Below are 14784 nucleotides of genomic sequence, written 5' to 3' on the forward strand. Positions count from 1 at the left end.
ATAGATAGATAGATAGATAGATAGATAGATAGATAGATAGATAGATAGATAGATAGATGGATGGAACAGGGTGAGTTGAAGAGGAAGGGGTGATATCTGGAGAATAAAATTAAGGGGTGAGAGAGGATTATACTAGGAGAAGGAGAATGGGAGAGGTAGAAGGGGGTAAATTATCTCACAAAAAAAACAGAAAAGAAAAAGCTTTTACAGTGGAGGGGAAACAGAGGAAGGTGAGAGGGAATGAGTGAATCTTATTCTCATAGGTTTTGACTTAAGGAGGGAATAACATACACACTCAATTAGGTATGGAAATCTGTCTTACCCTTCAGGAAAATAGGGAGAGAAGGGGACAAGAGAGTAGGGAGATGATAGTGAGGAAGGCAGATTGAGAAAAGGGGTAATCAGAAGCAAATACTTCTGAGGAGGGACAGGGTTAAAAGAAAGAATAGAATAAATGGGGGGAGTGGGATAGGATTAAGGGAAATAGAGTTAGTTTTTCACAGCATGTCTACTATGGAAGTATTTTGCATAACTACACATGTATAACCTATATTGAGTTGCTTGCCTTTTCAATGAGGGTGGGTGGTGAGGGGAGAAAATTTGGAACCCAAAGATTTAAAAACACATATTTAAAAAAAATGTTTTCACATGCAACTGTGAAATAAGAAATACAGGAAATGGGGGACAGAAATCTATCCTGCCCTACAGGAAAATAGAAGGGGAGGGGGATAAGAGAAGGGGGGAGAGATAGAAGGGAAGGCTAGGGGAAGGGGTATTAAGAATGCATGGGTAGGGGTGAGATGGGGTGAAAATTTGGAACTCAAAATCTTGTGGAAGTAAATGTTGAAAACCAAAAAAGAAACAAAAAACTGATTTTCCCCCCTTTAAAAAAAAAAGAATAAAGGGCAATAACCTACCTACTAACAAAAAAAAAGAAAAAAAGAAAAAAAAATAAGAATGGGAAATGTGAATATATAGAGTAGTGGGACTCATTTGTTTCTTAAGTGAATATACAGCTTCCATATGCCTATTTTGGAAACTGAAGTAATTTAGTACATGTTGGCTTGGTTTAGAGATGTTAAATTTTTCATAGAATACCTTCTCTTGTTTCAGTCTTTGTAACAGATGTTAACACATAAAACAAAATTATCTTCAGGGAATATTTTTGCCTATACTCATAATGAACACTCCCAAGTAGGATAACCAAGTATCCCATGGATTTAATTTGCTTATTACCTTTGGGCACATGATGAAATCAATCCCTAAATTGACCTCTTCTAGGAGAATTTTTGTACTTTATTTCCTTTTAGTTTTTTTTTATGTTTTATGGTTTTTATATTTAGTGACAATGTCAATACTAATGTAATTTAGGCCTTCTAGAAGTGTATTAATTCATTGCTCACTTGTCATATGCCACATATTTAGATTTGGCGTATAGATGTTTAAATTAGTGCTTAAAGATCGCTGAAAAACTATCTTTGTATGCTCTACCCTCTTTTCTACCTATGCACCAAATAATTAATCATTTAATTGCCCCCCTGATGCTATTGAGTCTCTTTGTAGTTTACTAGCATGTCCTCAGATAGCAGTTACAAATAGGTCCCTGGAAGGGGCCTGAGGCCTTGGTGCTCAGTGGGAGAGCTTCTGTTTTGCTATTCTAGCCGCTAAAATGCAGGGCCACCTCTGTAGCATGATGAGGCTTTAGATTAGAGCATCTGTTGAGATGATCTTGTACATAGTGAAAGTTCTCTGAATGGCATTTTGCTGTCTATATAAAGTTCCAGAACAACACAATTTTTGTCAGTAATATATAATAGCTAGTATTTATGTAGCTTCTATTATGTGCCAATCACAATGCCAAGTGCTTTACGAGTATTACTTCATTTGATCCTCATAATAACACTTGGAAGTAGATACTATTATTATTCCCATATTATAGATGAGGATACTGAGGAAAATAGAGGTTAAATGATTTGCTCAAGGTCACACAGATAGATACTAAGTATCTGCAGCTGGATTTGAACTCAGATCTTTTTGACTCTAAGCTCTAGTTTCTATCTACTAGGTCAATTTATACTAAGAAAAAGTTTAGCATAGAAGTCTGAGTAAGAAAGGTTGAACATATGAATGATTCAAGGCGCCCAGGTTATAATATACAATTAAATATATAAACCATAAACTTAGTCTATGAGTGTGGTATATGTATAGGTGGTATAGGTATACCACCTATGAGAGGTGGTATATACACACTTAGATGAATACATCAATATAGTTCCCTCAATATGGATAAATATTTAGACATAGATACAGGTATACATAGGTTAATTAATCAACAGGCATTTATTAAGTGCTTACTACATTCTAGCACTGTGTTAACTGAACAGAATTCCTTCTTACCAGAGCCTTTCTCTTTCTTTGTCTCTCTTTGTAAATATTTACACACACGTGTATATAGCTTATATATAATATGCATATATGCATATGTACATGTATATGCATACACAAGTATGGTGCAATATACATATGTATATATGCATACTATATAGACTATACACTAATATATACATGCCTGTTTACATATATAAGCATACACATACATGTATACACATTAATATATCTATATGTATACATACACTATAAGTGTGTGTGTTTATATCTATATCTTTCAATTTATTCAAAGAGTATAGCATATGAACATGAGATATACTCATAAATGAATTAGAAGTGTCTGGATTAGATTGCATTTGATAAATTATCCTGCACTTTCAATGATCTAAGGCATCTCTGTGACACGAAAGTTTGCAGAAAAAGCATAGATCTTTGCATTAGCAAGACAGGTTCAAATCCCACCTTAGACAGTGACTAGCTGTGTGACACTTCAACACTGTCCTCATCTGAAAAAATGGGGATAATAATAGCACTTAATTTGAAAGATTGTGAGGATTCACTGAGCTAACATGGATTTCAGATCTAAAACCACTATATAAATGCTAGCTGATGGGGAACAATATTTTCTTGGTGTTGTCACCTGACTGTTCTCATGGCACTCAATGATCTCAAAAGAATCAAAATTGCAGATGATCCAGTGCTGTATAGGAAAACTTATGGTAGCTGTCAGTAGGCTGTAACATGTTGTCAGGAGTGATTTCCATGGGAAAACTGGCATAAAAGCCATCATCCAGGATATGTAAGATCACAAAAGGAGGTGAATCAGTCATGTTGTAAGATAAAAGAATAACAAATTAATGGCCTGAGTGTCACACAGCTACTCATAAAATATTGAAAAGACCTTGGCGAAATCCTCCAGAGCATTGTATAAATCATCTATCAAATATTTATGGCAGGACAAGAAGAAGGATCAGACAAGAGTAGAAGACAAGGAAGGCTTGTGATCACTGCTAGCAGAAGGATTGCCCACATCAATATCATGCATCTATTGAAGTGTTAAAGTCTATTGGTCTGATCAGCCATATTTTAGCATATGAACACTTATAGGGCTTAGTTCAGGGAAATTCAGGGATATTTTACCTTGTCAAGATCACATTAATTATATTCCCTATCCAAAATTCTAATTCTTGGATACCCTAGTTTTAAAGGGATCTACTTGGAAGGGATAGGGGGAGGGGGAATCTCTTTTGTTGCAGACTATAACTGGACTTTCTATTTTCCAGTGTGTTTCCTTTAAATATCAAATCATATGTTTCTGAGATAATTTTTGCTTGTTTGAATCCTTGTGCACTTTTAGCTATTGAATTGCTATACCCTGTGAGAACACTGTGGCTGATTTTAGAAGCATAATTTTGAACTCCTAAAGTACTGCCTTAGTTTGACTAAAACACACTATAATAGCTCATAGATTTTCAATTTTTTTATTCATTTTGCTTTCAAGCAGATCTAAATAATTTACGTTATTGTGAGATCATTATACAATGAAGGTCCACATAATAGTTTGCCTATTGGTTTAGAGACACTGAGTAATTAATCCTGAGTGCCTAATCCCTTTCAGAAGCCCCATACATATGTAGACATTTACCTATCCATTTTCTTTCTATTTGAACTGAGCCTGTTTTTTCTAATGAGGGATAAACTTGGACCTCTTATTGGAATTCCAAAAGTATTGTGTGGATCCCAGGAAAAAAAACTATACATAACTTTTGTTGTTTCAGGGACCCACAGGGTTTTGTTCTGTCCCATGTGTGATGGGATGCCTAGAGATGTATTGTCAGGACCTCCAATTGGATTCCCTATGTGTTACAGGGTTCCCTGAGACATTTCAGGTGTGTTATCTTTATGGACACAGAGAAATTTTCTGGGTAAAAGCAGTTTAGTTTTCCCAAGGAAGAATGAGGGGGTGACTTCCATATGACCCCAGATTCCTAATCCCTAAGAGAAGAAGCTGCCTTGTTCTATATCTGCTTACCTTTAAGATCAAACATAAAATTCTTAGGCATTTAAAGTTCTTCACAATTTGGCCTCTTTCTATCTTTCCAATATTCTTTCATTCTACTACACATTCTATATATTCTAAAAATGCAATCATACTGACCTACTTGCTATTCCTCATATAATATATTGCATCTTTCAACTCTTAATGTCTCTTCACTGTTTGGGAAGGTATTCCTTCCTCACTTCTGCATCTTAGAATGCTTAATTTCCTCCAAATCTCAGTTAAACCTCAGTTTCTATAAAAGTTCCCTCCAGATGTCCCCAGGTGCTAATGCCTACACCCTGAAATTATATATTTTGAATGTAGTATATTTATGCATATCTAATATATTGAATACATACATGTTATTTCCTCCAAGAAAATGTAGGTTTCTTAAGAGCAAGGAATGTTTCATGTTTCCTTTGCATTCCCATGACAGCTCAGGGATGACAATTTTTTGGGGGAGCGTCCATGTTTATAGACTGAAATGAAGGAAGGGAAACAACAAAAGAGTATGATGACATTCGCATTATTATAACTGTTGTTAATTTTGTTAATGACATATGTTCCCATGTTCCTTGCTTAGGCATATCTGTGACTTAGACATCCATGACTGTCATTTGATTCCTTGTCTTATTATATTCTGCTGCTAAAGCAATTACTTATGATGTTTGTTCTTCCCAAGGTAGACTTTCATTAACTAATTGTGATCTTATTTATTCTTGATGTAAAAAGGGGCCTAATCTCATCAATCTAGGTCAGTGATTAGTGCCATAAAAGAGTTACCAAAAAAAATGGGAGATTTGTGGAGGGGAAAAAAAATCACTATATGCTCAACAGATTTTCATATCTTTAAATCAACATCTATACTGAGGGAATTTAAATTGAGAAAAGAACGCTTTTGGAGTAGCTAGCATTCTGATTTTGTTATTGCAGCCTGGGGAGATCCAGTTTGTTTGGTTTCCTCTATAAATTGCCCATGGGGCTAGGGTGATTAACAAAGGATTCTAGGCAAAGCAAATGATTAGATTCTATTAAGAAGAATGCTATTGCTCCCATTCCTTTGGGAGTCATGTTGATCTCTTTGCTGCAAAGAATAGAAGCAGAGCCAAACTTGTGCTCAGTGTAACAGGACAGTAGGAACCCTATTTGTTTTAATTATCTCTTTTTCCCATTCTGACTTCTTAAGATCCAAAAGACAAAGATTCCTGAACCATTGTGCATAGTTAAAACATAGCAAATTTTGAGGAAAAAGAGACAATCTTTTGAAATTCCAGATTTTTGGAAGTACACCATCTTCTCTAACTCCTATTTATCACCATATTGGTGAGCCAGGAGGAAGCCTCATGTACCAGAATTCCTTTCCTTTACCTCCTGAAATGGAAGGTGAAGGCAGATTTCCATCCTTGCACAGAAAATCTGAGAAGGAGAAAATGGGCATGTAGGAGAATATAATGATGATTATCTCTGCATGGGAAAGTTAATAGTGTTCCTTTTCATTAACTTTTATGTACATAAAAAAACTGCACTGATTAAGAGAGAGAAGGAAGGGAATAAACATTTACATAGCACCTCCTAGGTGTAGGCACTATTCTGAGTGCTTTATGAAAATTATTTCACTTGATCCTCTAAACAACCCTGGAGATAGGCATTGTTATGATCCCTATTTTATAGTTGAGGAAACTGAAGCAAACTGAGGCTAAGTGACTTGTCCAGGGTCACACAGCTAATAAGTGTCTGATTACAACTACACATCTAAATTTCCCACAAAGGGGAGAAGGCCAGTAGAATATTTCATATTTTATTCTGTATGTTGGGAGTCAGAAAAACAAGGGCAAAATAATGTTTGAGTTGAATATCAAAGCTATGCCATTATCTGGAAGATTATGTTTGTTCCTTGATTCATGGACAAGAATCTAGACAATTATCTGCCTGTGCACATGTAACAAAGGACTAAAAGAAACTTGGTACAGTAGATTGAGTTCAGAACACCGCCTGGTAATTCATATATTGTACTCAGAGTCAATTCAAAGATCTTGACTAGATTTTTAACACTCTGACAGCACATACAAGTTTTACTGCAAGAGAATAACCTACATTTTTATGCTATATGTGTGTATTACAAACATCTAATGTTACATGGTGGAGGTGATTTAGAATTTTGACAAGATGAGAGGAGGAGGGAATAGCACGAGCAAATATTTATGATGGTAAAGAAGACATATTTGTAGAATAGTGAGAACAGTAATCTGATTTGTGAGGAGCAAATGGTATCTGTGAGGAAGTAGTAGGAAATGAAATTGGAAACAACAGATTGAACCAGACTTTGGAGAGCCTTAAATGTCAGGCAAAGGGCTTGGATTTTATTCAAAAGGCAAAGCTAAGTTATTGTTGCTTTTGTAACATGGAAAGTGACATGATTAGAGTAGCACAATGCTAATCTGGTAAGAGTATACGGAGGAGGAAGTTTGCCAGTTAGATGAGTATTTTTAGGTCAGTTAAGAGGTCCTAAGGTCCTGAACTAGGGAAGTGACTATGGCAACAGTTAGAAAGAGATAGATTCAAGATAGCATGTGAGAAGAGAAATGTCAGGTCTGAGTGACTGTATGGAGGCAGAAGGGTTAGAGAATGCATTCTTTTCTGTTCATTGGCATGTACTGGCACTGGCATTAGAGGCAGCCAGGCAGACCAGTGAAAAAGCAATGGACCTGGAATGAGAAATACTCGAGTTCAAATATGACCTCAGATAATTAGTGACTGTGTGATCTTTGGCAAATCACTCAACTTCTCTGTGAAATGGGCATAATAATAGCATCAAACCTCCAAAGTTGTTGTAAAGATCTGAAATAATATATGTAAATAATTTTGTAACACTGCAAGTGTGCATAAATGTTAAATATTCTTTTATATAAAAATAATTTTAAAGTTTTGCACTTGGATGTTTGACGGTCTTTGGCAATAATACTGAAATCAATAGGAGGAACTGGTTTTTAATTTTTTTGGAGGGGAGATTATAAGTTCCATTTAGGGTAGTGATATTAAGCTAAAATTTTGCAAAGATATCTAGCTAAAGATGTATATTAGCCTTTGGAATTATGGGACTAAAACTTGAAAGAGAAATAAGGACTGGAAATATAAATTTTGGAGTTGTCAGCAGCAACAAACTATAAGAGATAATGAAGTTAGGAGAGAGAGAGAGAGAGAGAGAGAGAGGGAGGGAGGGAGAGGGAGAGGGAGACAGAGAGAGATAGAGATAGAGAAAGACAGAGGAATGTTGACTCCAATATTAGGGAGTGAATAAATACACGAAGTAAGAGTATGCAGAGGAGGTAGAAAAAGAGGAAGAGAAGGATAGGTTAGTGAGCAAGGATTAGAACCAGAAGAGTCAGTGACAAGAAAGGAAGGTAGTGTTTTAAGGAGAGGAGTGGTAAACAGTGATTCACCATGCAGAGATATTTGGTGTTTAAAATCGAGAATGTATGTTCAGTTTAATGGTGCTAGCAGAAGCCAGATCATAATGGGTTAAGGAGCGAATGATTTCTAAGGAAATAGAAGTCACAAGTCTAAAAGACTCTTTGATAAAATGAAGGAAAAAGAGAAAATAATAAATCAAGGGGGTAGGAAAGCTGTGAGGTTTCTTTAGGCTAAACAAGACCTGAATATAATTACTGGCAGAAGAGGAAGTATTTAATGGGCAAGAACAGGTTGAAGACATTGCAGATAGGTGTATGCTTATTGCAGCTATTTCCTATAGGAAACTGGAGAAGATAGATGCAAGTATTCATAGTAAAAGAGGAGGAAAGCAAGATAAATAAATCAATACTGGGGATAATCCAAATTATTGACTTGTTACACTACTTGGTTTCAGGATGTTTGTGTTTGTGTGTGTGTGTGTGTGTGTGTAAATGGGATATTAATCAATTCAGACTAAACAAAATATAACTGGAAAATTTTTTGACTATGCATATAGTCCATACATGTCCATAACCATACATACATGCATGCATACATACATACACACACACACACCTAGTAGTAAGGAAAAACTGAATAAAACCATGCAGAGTGCCTGAGTGTTTGAGTGGCACAGAGATCACATAGGAGTAATCTGGAGGCTTAACTCAACAGCCAGTGGATCTAAACAAGGAAGTTGTTGGTAGTCAATCCAAAATCTTTAAATCTGTAATCAAGACAGATAAACAAAAGGAGACAAGGGAAGATTAGGGCTGAGTTGGAGCAGAGCTTGAAACATCTGGCAAGGAATTGTTTTCTGAGGTCTTGGGGCTCACTTGTTTTGAAACATGTTCAGTTTAGGTAATCAAGAGTTGACTATACTCTGATGGAAGCAGATCTCATCTAGTAAAAAAAAAAAAGACTCCCCAGAGAAAATTTTTTTTGGTGCTTTTAATCTAATGCAAGCCAACCTTAAGTTAAAAAAAAAATCTTTGCTGCCTTTTATGCCAAAATAATGACTAATAACACTCTTTTGCTACCAAACATACAATATCAGTGATCAACACTTAAGATTATAGCAGGAGGTTTTTTTTTATGTTAAGCTTTAATAAATTGAAACTAATTATTATATATTTTCCTCATTCCTATTATATGAAAAATAGGCCCCATTTGTTCCTTTAATTGTCATATTAAGTATGTTTAAAACATCTGATTTGGGAAATATTACATATGTTTTCTAAAATATACTTTTGTGACTATTCTAGTTATGCTAAATTACAAAGAAACATGCATACATACATACACATATACATATAAATTTCCATCACATTATATCCATATAGATAGACTTTAAAATTTTAGTTTTATAATAATTTAGCTACATTTTATAAGTTATAGTATAATATTTTTTTTATTTTCAGATTTTAAATGGGGTAAATTTTTATTGAAATACATCTCCTCCAACTAGAAGCACACATGTTCAGTGAAAGCACTGGAAAAAATGGAAGAAGTCATCATACTTGAGAAAGGGTATCTTTCTTTAATGAAAACAATGGCAATATTTAAAAAGTTGGCAACATTTATGGAGAACATAGAGTGAATAAAAAAGGAAAAGAATATGTAAAATAGTTATGCATTTTCAATTAGTTTTTAGAGACTATTAGCTGCTATTGTTTCTCTATTAAATGGATCTGGACTATTGCAATGTAGACTAGGTAGACTGATCATTGATTGAAAGTTAGAGGTGAGGCCATGTCTTCAGCATTAGTTAAGACTAGTGATGTCTGAACGACAATCCTTGTGATGACTACATCTTATCATAGACATTCCACCATTGGCATGTAAAAAGAAGGAAAAAAAAACTACTTCTCCCTTCTAGCATGTAGTGACAGACAATATAATTTGATCAACAAGTCAACACTAGTTAATAAGTGGTTCTTTTGTGCCCAATGTTTTGCTAAGTCCTAGAAAAACAAAAAAGGTAGAAACAGACCCCTGTCCTTATGGTTCATTTTTTAGGTTAAATATTAGATCCTTAAATTAAATTTTTCCACTTAAATGACTTAATGATTAAAGATGAATGGTTTATACAAATACATTTGATACATTTTAAAATATCTAATACATTTGGCCAAGGGAAATATATACCATATAACAAAACACAGCTCTACACTTTTCTAACTGTTGATTCATCCAAGAGTTCTACAAGTTTTCTAGAGAGGCTAAAGTGTATTCTTGTAAACTAACCTGGGCACTGTTGGGAAAAGAAATAAAGAGACACAAGCTCAAATCTAATAAAAAATAGATTTCCTTGGCCTTGGGGCAAATGCCTATAGTCGGGGAAAATATATATAATAGTATAATCAATGACCTAAAGAGAGAACAAGCAACAACTTATACCTGTGAGGTAACAGAATATACTTTGATTATAAGTGCATTGTGAATTCAGGGGAGAGGCAAATTCTACTTCAGACAAAATGAATCAGGAAGTCCTCTTGAATTAAGAGAGTTTTTAAGTGATTTACAATTATTCCCGCCTATATTGATAGACCCTTTAAAAATATTATGGTTTGTAAACTGGCAAAAAGATAGTCACTGGTTAGTACTGGTGTTGAAAAGAATGAACACCTTTATATCAAACAACTATCATTTTATTTCTCAAGCAATGATCATGTATTTCTTTTGAATATAGCCATTTGGGTGTCATGCCCCCTACTATAACATAAGTTATCTGAATCAGGAGCCTTCTCCTCATTACCAGGTTGAGTACTCTGTACACAGTGGACACTTAGTAAATGCTTGTGAAATTGAATGTAATTTAGCCTATTTTAGAATACCACAAATTGTTTTCATACAGGTATTGTAGTTTTCCAATGTATGATTAGAAAGAAAACAGTATTGGTTAGAAGGCAATTTGGGAACTATGACTTTATACTATTTTTCATTCCCATAAATTGGATTATAGCAAGTACCTGTTAATTATTCAGATGCAATGTGGTCTAATATTCTTCAAATAAAATAAATTATTCAAAGCTTAAACAAGTAATATTCAAAAGACATTTTGATACATACCAGAAAATTGAGGACAGAAATTGTGACTTGCCTGTTTCCAAATGCTAGAAAATAGGAAAAATAGGAATTTGCATATTAACGTGAACATTAGTCAGAGAGGCAGCAGGGCACAGTGGATAGAGAATCAACCTTAGAGTCAGGAAGAATTGAGTTCAGATTTCATCTCTGATATGTACTGGCTATGTGACCTTGGACAAGTTCCTTAACCCCTCAGTGTCCCTTTCTAAGACTATAAATTGCAGATCAATTATTGTTCTTTTTTAATTGGAGGAATTTCACCACCAATATTTCTTGATAGCAATGAAACCATAGATTCAGAATTGCCACCTCTTCATCATCATCACCGTAAAAAGGGAATCAGCAGTAGTTAGAAACTCCATTACATGCAGAGTGCAGATATTCAAAAATGCACAATGTATTTAGCTGTATGATCATTATGACCAATAAGAGGACCCTGTGATTTCATCATTGCAGGGATCTTCCAGTACGGAAGCTTCTCCTCACGGCAACTTGTCTGTACTTACAGATTTGCAGGTTTGCCTGGCACTCAGAAAGGTTAACTGCTCAAGGTCAAAAAGTTAGTATGTTTCAGAAATGAGGCATGAACCTATGTCTTCCTGACTCAAAGGACAGCATTGTAGCATCAGTGTCTTTGTTGTTCAAGATGAGGCTTTTTTTTTCATTTCTACTTCCTAAAGTCTAATTTTGAATAATATTATGTTAAAGACCAAAGAAGTCTATTTTATCCGCTCGGATGTAATTGCCTCTGAACATCTATCTGTTTTACAACAGACTTTGCTGTATGCAAGAGTTTTTCTATCAATATCAATCAATATCTATCATTTTCTTAAATTTATTTGCCTTGAAATTGACCATATATAGTAGGTACTTGGGATACAATTTTCCTTCCCCAGCATGTGAACTGACCCTTTGGAGTTTGAAAGTTTCTATTTTATTTTTGAGTTGGCCGAACATAAAAGTTATTACTTTTCTTCCATTTCAAATAATATTGAGAAAGGAAAAAAAGAAGTAAATCTCTGACTTTCCTCAGCATCTTCCCCCTCACTATCCTATCCCATCCCTCACCACCAAGACAAAATATTTGTATCAATATTGGAGGAAATGGCAGAAAGAAGAAAATGAAAAAGCCTCAAAAACCCTATGCCATATTCCTTTCTCCAAGAATATGAGACTGTGGTAACAATAGCAAATAACCTGGGCAACCTGATAAACTTTGCATTAGGTATCTTGGAAGACCTAGAAAGTCAAGGGCAGCTGACATTCCAAAGAGAAAGTTCCAAACTTAGGTAAAGTGAAAGTTCCAATTAAATGTATTCCATTTACCTCCAATATCATAATACCTCTGTAGATAGTGCCCAAATTAGAAAGGCAGATTTTTTTTTCCTGTTTTTAATTTATTTTAAAACAAAAGTTTTAAAATAAGTGCCAAGTTTTTCAATGTACAGGAAAAAATATATTATTATTGCTTTAGATAAAGATGACTTAATGCACTACATGATTCACACAGGCACTGTCATAAGGAACGAGAATTTGAAGATTTCCCTTTTAGCTAAATCCCAACACCTTGGTTATAAAGTTCAAATCTGCAATAGCAGTAGCCTCAGCCACAGCAGCAACAGTAGCAGCAGCAACAGCAAAACAAGCTTTTTTTAGAGGTCTCACTTTAAACCCACATGGTTACATAAAACACTGTACAATTTATAGTAATGTATTAATAAATTCGCCTTTCCTAAATTATTTTATGTACCTGGTACTTATTTAAATAGTGAAAAATGTCATTTGAAATATTGAATATTTGGCTCAGGGTATGCTTATATGATACTTACAGTCATTATTATGGGGAACTATTGTCATTGTGAATATTCCCTTCATTGATACAGATTGGTAACTCACCTATAACTTTCAAGGTACAGGTCTAGAGACTTCACTCAGGCACAACTTGCTCCATGCTTACGTAGCCATGCATAAGAGAGTAGTCTTGAAACCAGGTCTTCCTGTCTCCAAGGCTGACACTCTATACATATATACACATACACACACACACAGGCACACAGGCACAGACACACTTAGTGAAAGAAAAAAGAGAGAAGGAAGAAGTAGTACTTCATAGCTGAGAGAATACTAGAATTGGAATCAGAAAGACCAAAGCAATGATACTAGATTTTGGACAACTCTCTAAGGTATCAGTTATAAACAGGCTATAATCAGCCTTAGTGAAAAGAATTCCCATATCAGGAGTTGTTGTGTTGATTAATTCTAAACTCTTTTACAAATTAATGTATTTGTATATGTAGTTATATACATTTACATGTGTGTATATACATATATGTGTAGATTTAGATATATCATATATACACATATATCATTGTGTCAGCAAATCTATATCTATAATCTATCTATATCCATACCTATCAATAGCATGGGAGGGTTGTAGATGGTGGTGTGTAGCAAAGGTAATTAATGTGATGTGCCATTGGTGGAGAGAAGACATTGTGGTATTCAGGATCTTTTCTTTTCGTACCCTGGGATATTTTATCACATTCTGTCTCCTTTCTAGTAGTCATATGAAGAAGAAGAAGAGGAAAAGAAGGACAAAAGAATAGAAATTTCCCTTTTCATTATTATTTAATGCCCTGATTATTAGTAACTCTGGTAAAACTTTCATTGGTGAACCATGTGAGATTAATTGACTGAAATGATGCTTTGGATTATCTGTGAATTTTATTCACCATTAGTAAGCATAACTGCAAATTAACTGGAAAAGAAATTGCAGATTTTTATTCAATACTACATACATACTCAATTCAATACTACATACATGGTGGTGTGTACTGAGGGTGATTAATGTAGTATGCAATCCAAGAAGTGAATCCCCAGTAAAAGGCACATCCCTATAATGAAAACACAAATATATGTGAAATATAATTAAATTAAACGTGAAATGACACATCATTTGAAACTATACTATCATATTATTAATCTCTGACAATCCTTAGCTTCATGCATTTTATAGTAACCTTCTGAGGACTTTTGTAATTAGTGAATTTGTTTTTAGTCCTTGAATGATTTTAAAAATTAAAATATTTCAAATTTAGAAGTGAGTTGTAACATTCTTAGTAATTAAGAAAACCTACATCTTAGCAGATAATCAATTACATGGTAAATCAACAATAATTTTTAGACTAGAATCAGAAAACTCCTAATAGCAAATTAATGTTTAAACTCATTAAACTCATTAAAAGAAAAAGTTACCAATAGGAAAATATCACTGTTCTTGGCTAGTGACTTCTGAAAACGCTTCAATCTCTCCCCTCAGTATTGATATTTTGATGTACTCAAATCTATACAAAAGCTTAAACCTAAACTGAATGAGTTTATATAGAGACAATTTCCCTCAAGAAAGGCAAAAATCTAATATTTAAATTGCTTGGCATTTGGAGACAAATGAGTTAATTTCCTCAATAACTGATACTAATTTAAATTAGAAAATTTTATTTTCAGTAAGATCTTTAGATTTTCAATATTAATCTCTCTCAAATACACCTCACACTTCTTTGCCATTTTAAATGGTATATATAAATAGCACTGTACACACACATTACATATATATATATACACATAATACATATACACATGCATATGCACATACATATATATGTATACATGTTTCAGGATATATGTGTATATATGTATATGCATGTGTGCATATATATGTATATGTGTATATATATATATATAATGTGTATCTAAAAATTCTCTATTTCCACTGAAATCCTACTCATTTCTTATTGTGACTAAGTGGAAGTCTGAAC

General features: G+C 34.2%; 1 protein-coding gene across 1 annotated transcript in view; it reads right to left on the bottom strand.

Annotated features, from left to right (window-relative positions):
- TECRL (trans-2,3-enoyl-CoA reductase like) overlaps window positions 1-14784 on the bottom strand; it is a 186888-nt gene that overhangs the window by 18310 nt on the left and 153794 nt on the right. The window contains exons 7-8 of the mRNA XM_027836328.1: window positions 13791-13863; window positions 10952-10995 (exon numbers count right to left, since the gene is read on the bottom strand). Coding sequence (XP_027692129.1) covers window positions 10952-10995; window positions 13791-13863 — 117 coding nt within the window. The remainder of the gene's footprint in view (window positions 1-10951; window positions 10996-13790; window positions 13864-14784) is intronic.

The sequence above is a fragment of the Vombatus ursinus genome, unplaced genomic scaffold (genome assembly GCF_900497805.2).
Source record: "Vombatus ursinus unplaced genomic scaffold, bare-nosed wombat genome assembly UNPS02014818.1, whole genome shotgun sequence".
Lineage (NCBI taxonomy): Eukaryota > Metazoa > Chordata > Mammalia > Diprotodontia > Vombatidae > Vombatus > Vombatus ursinus.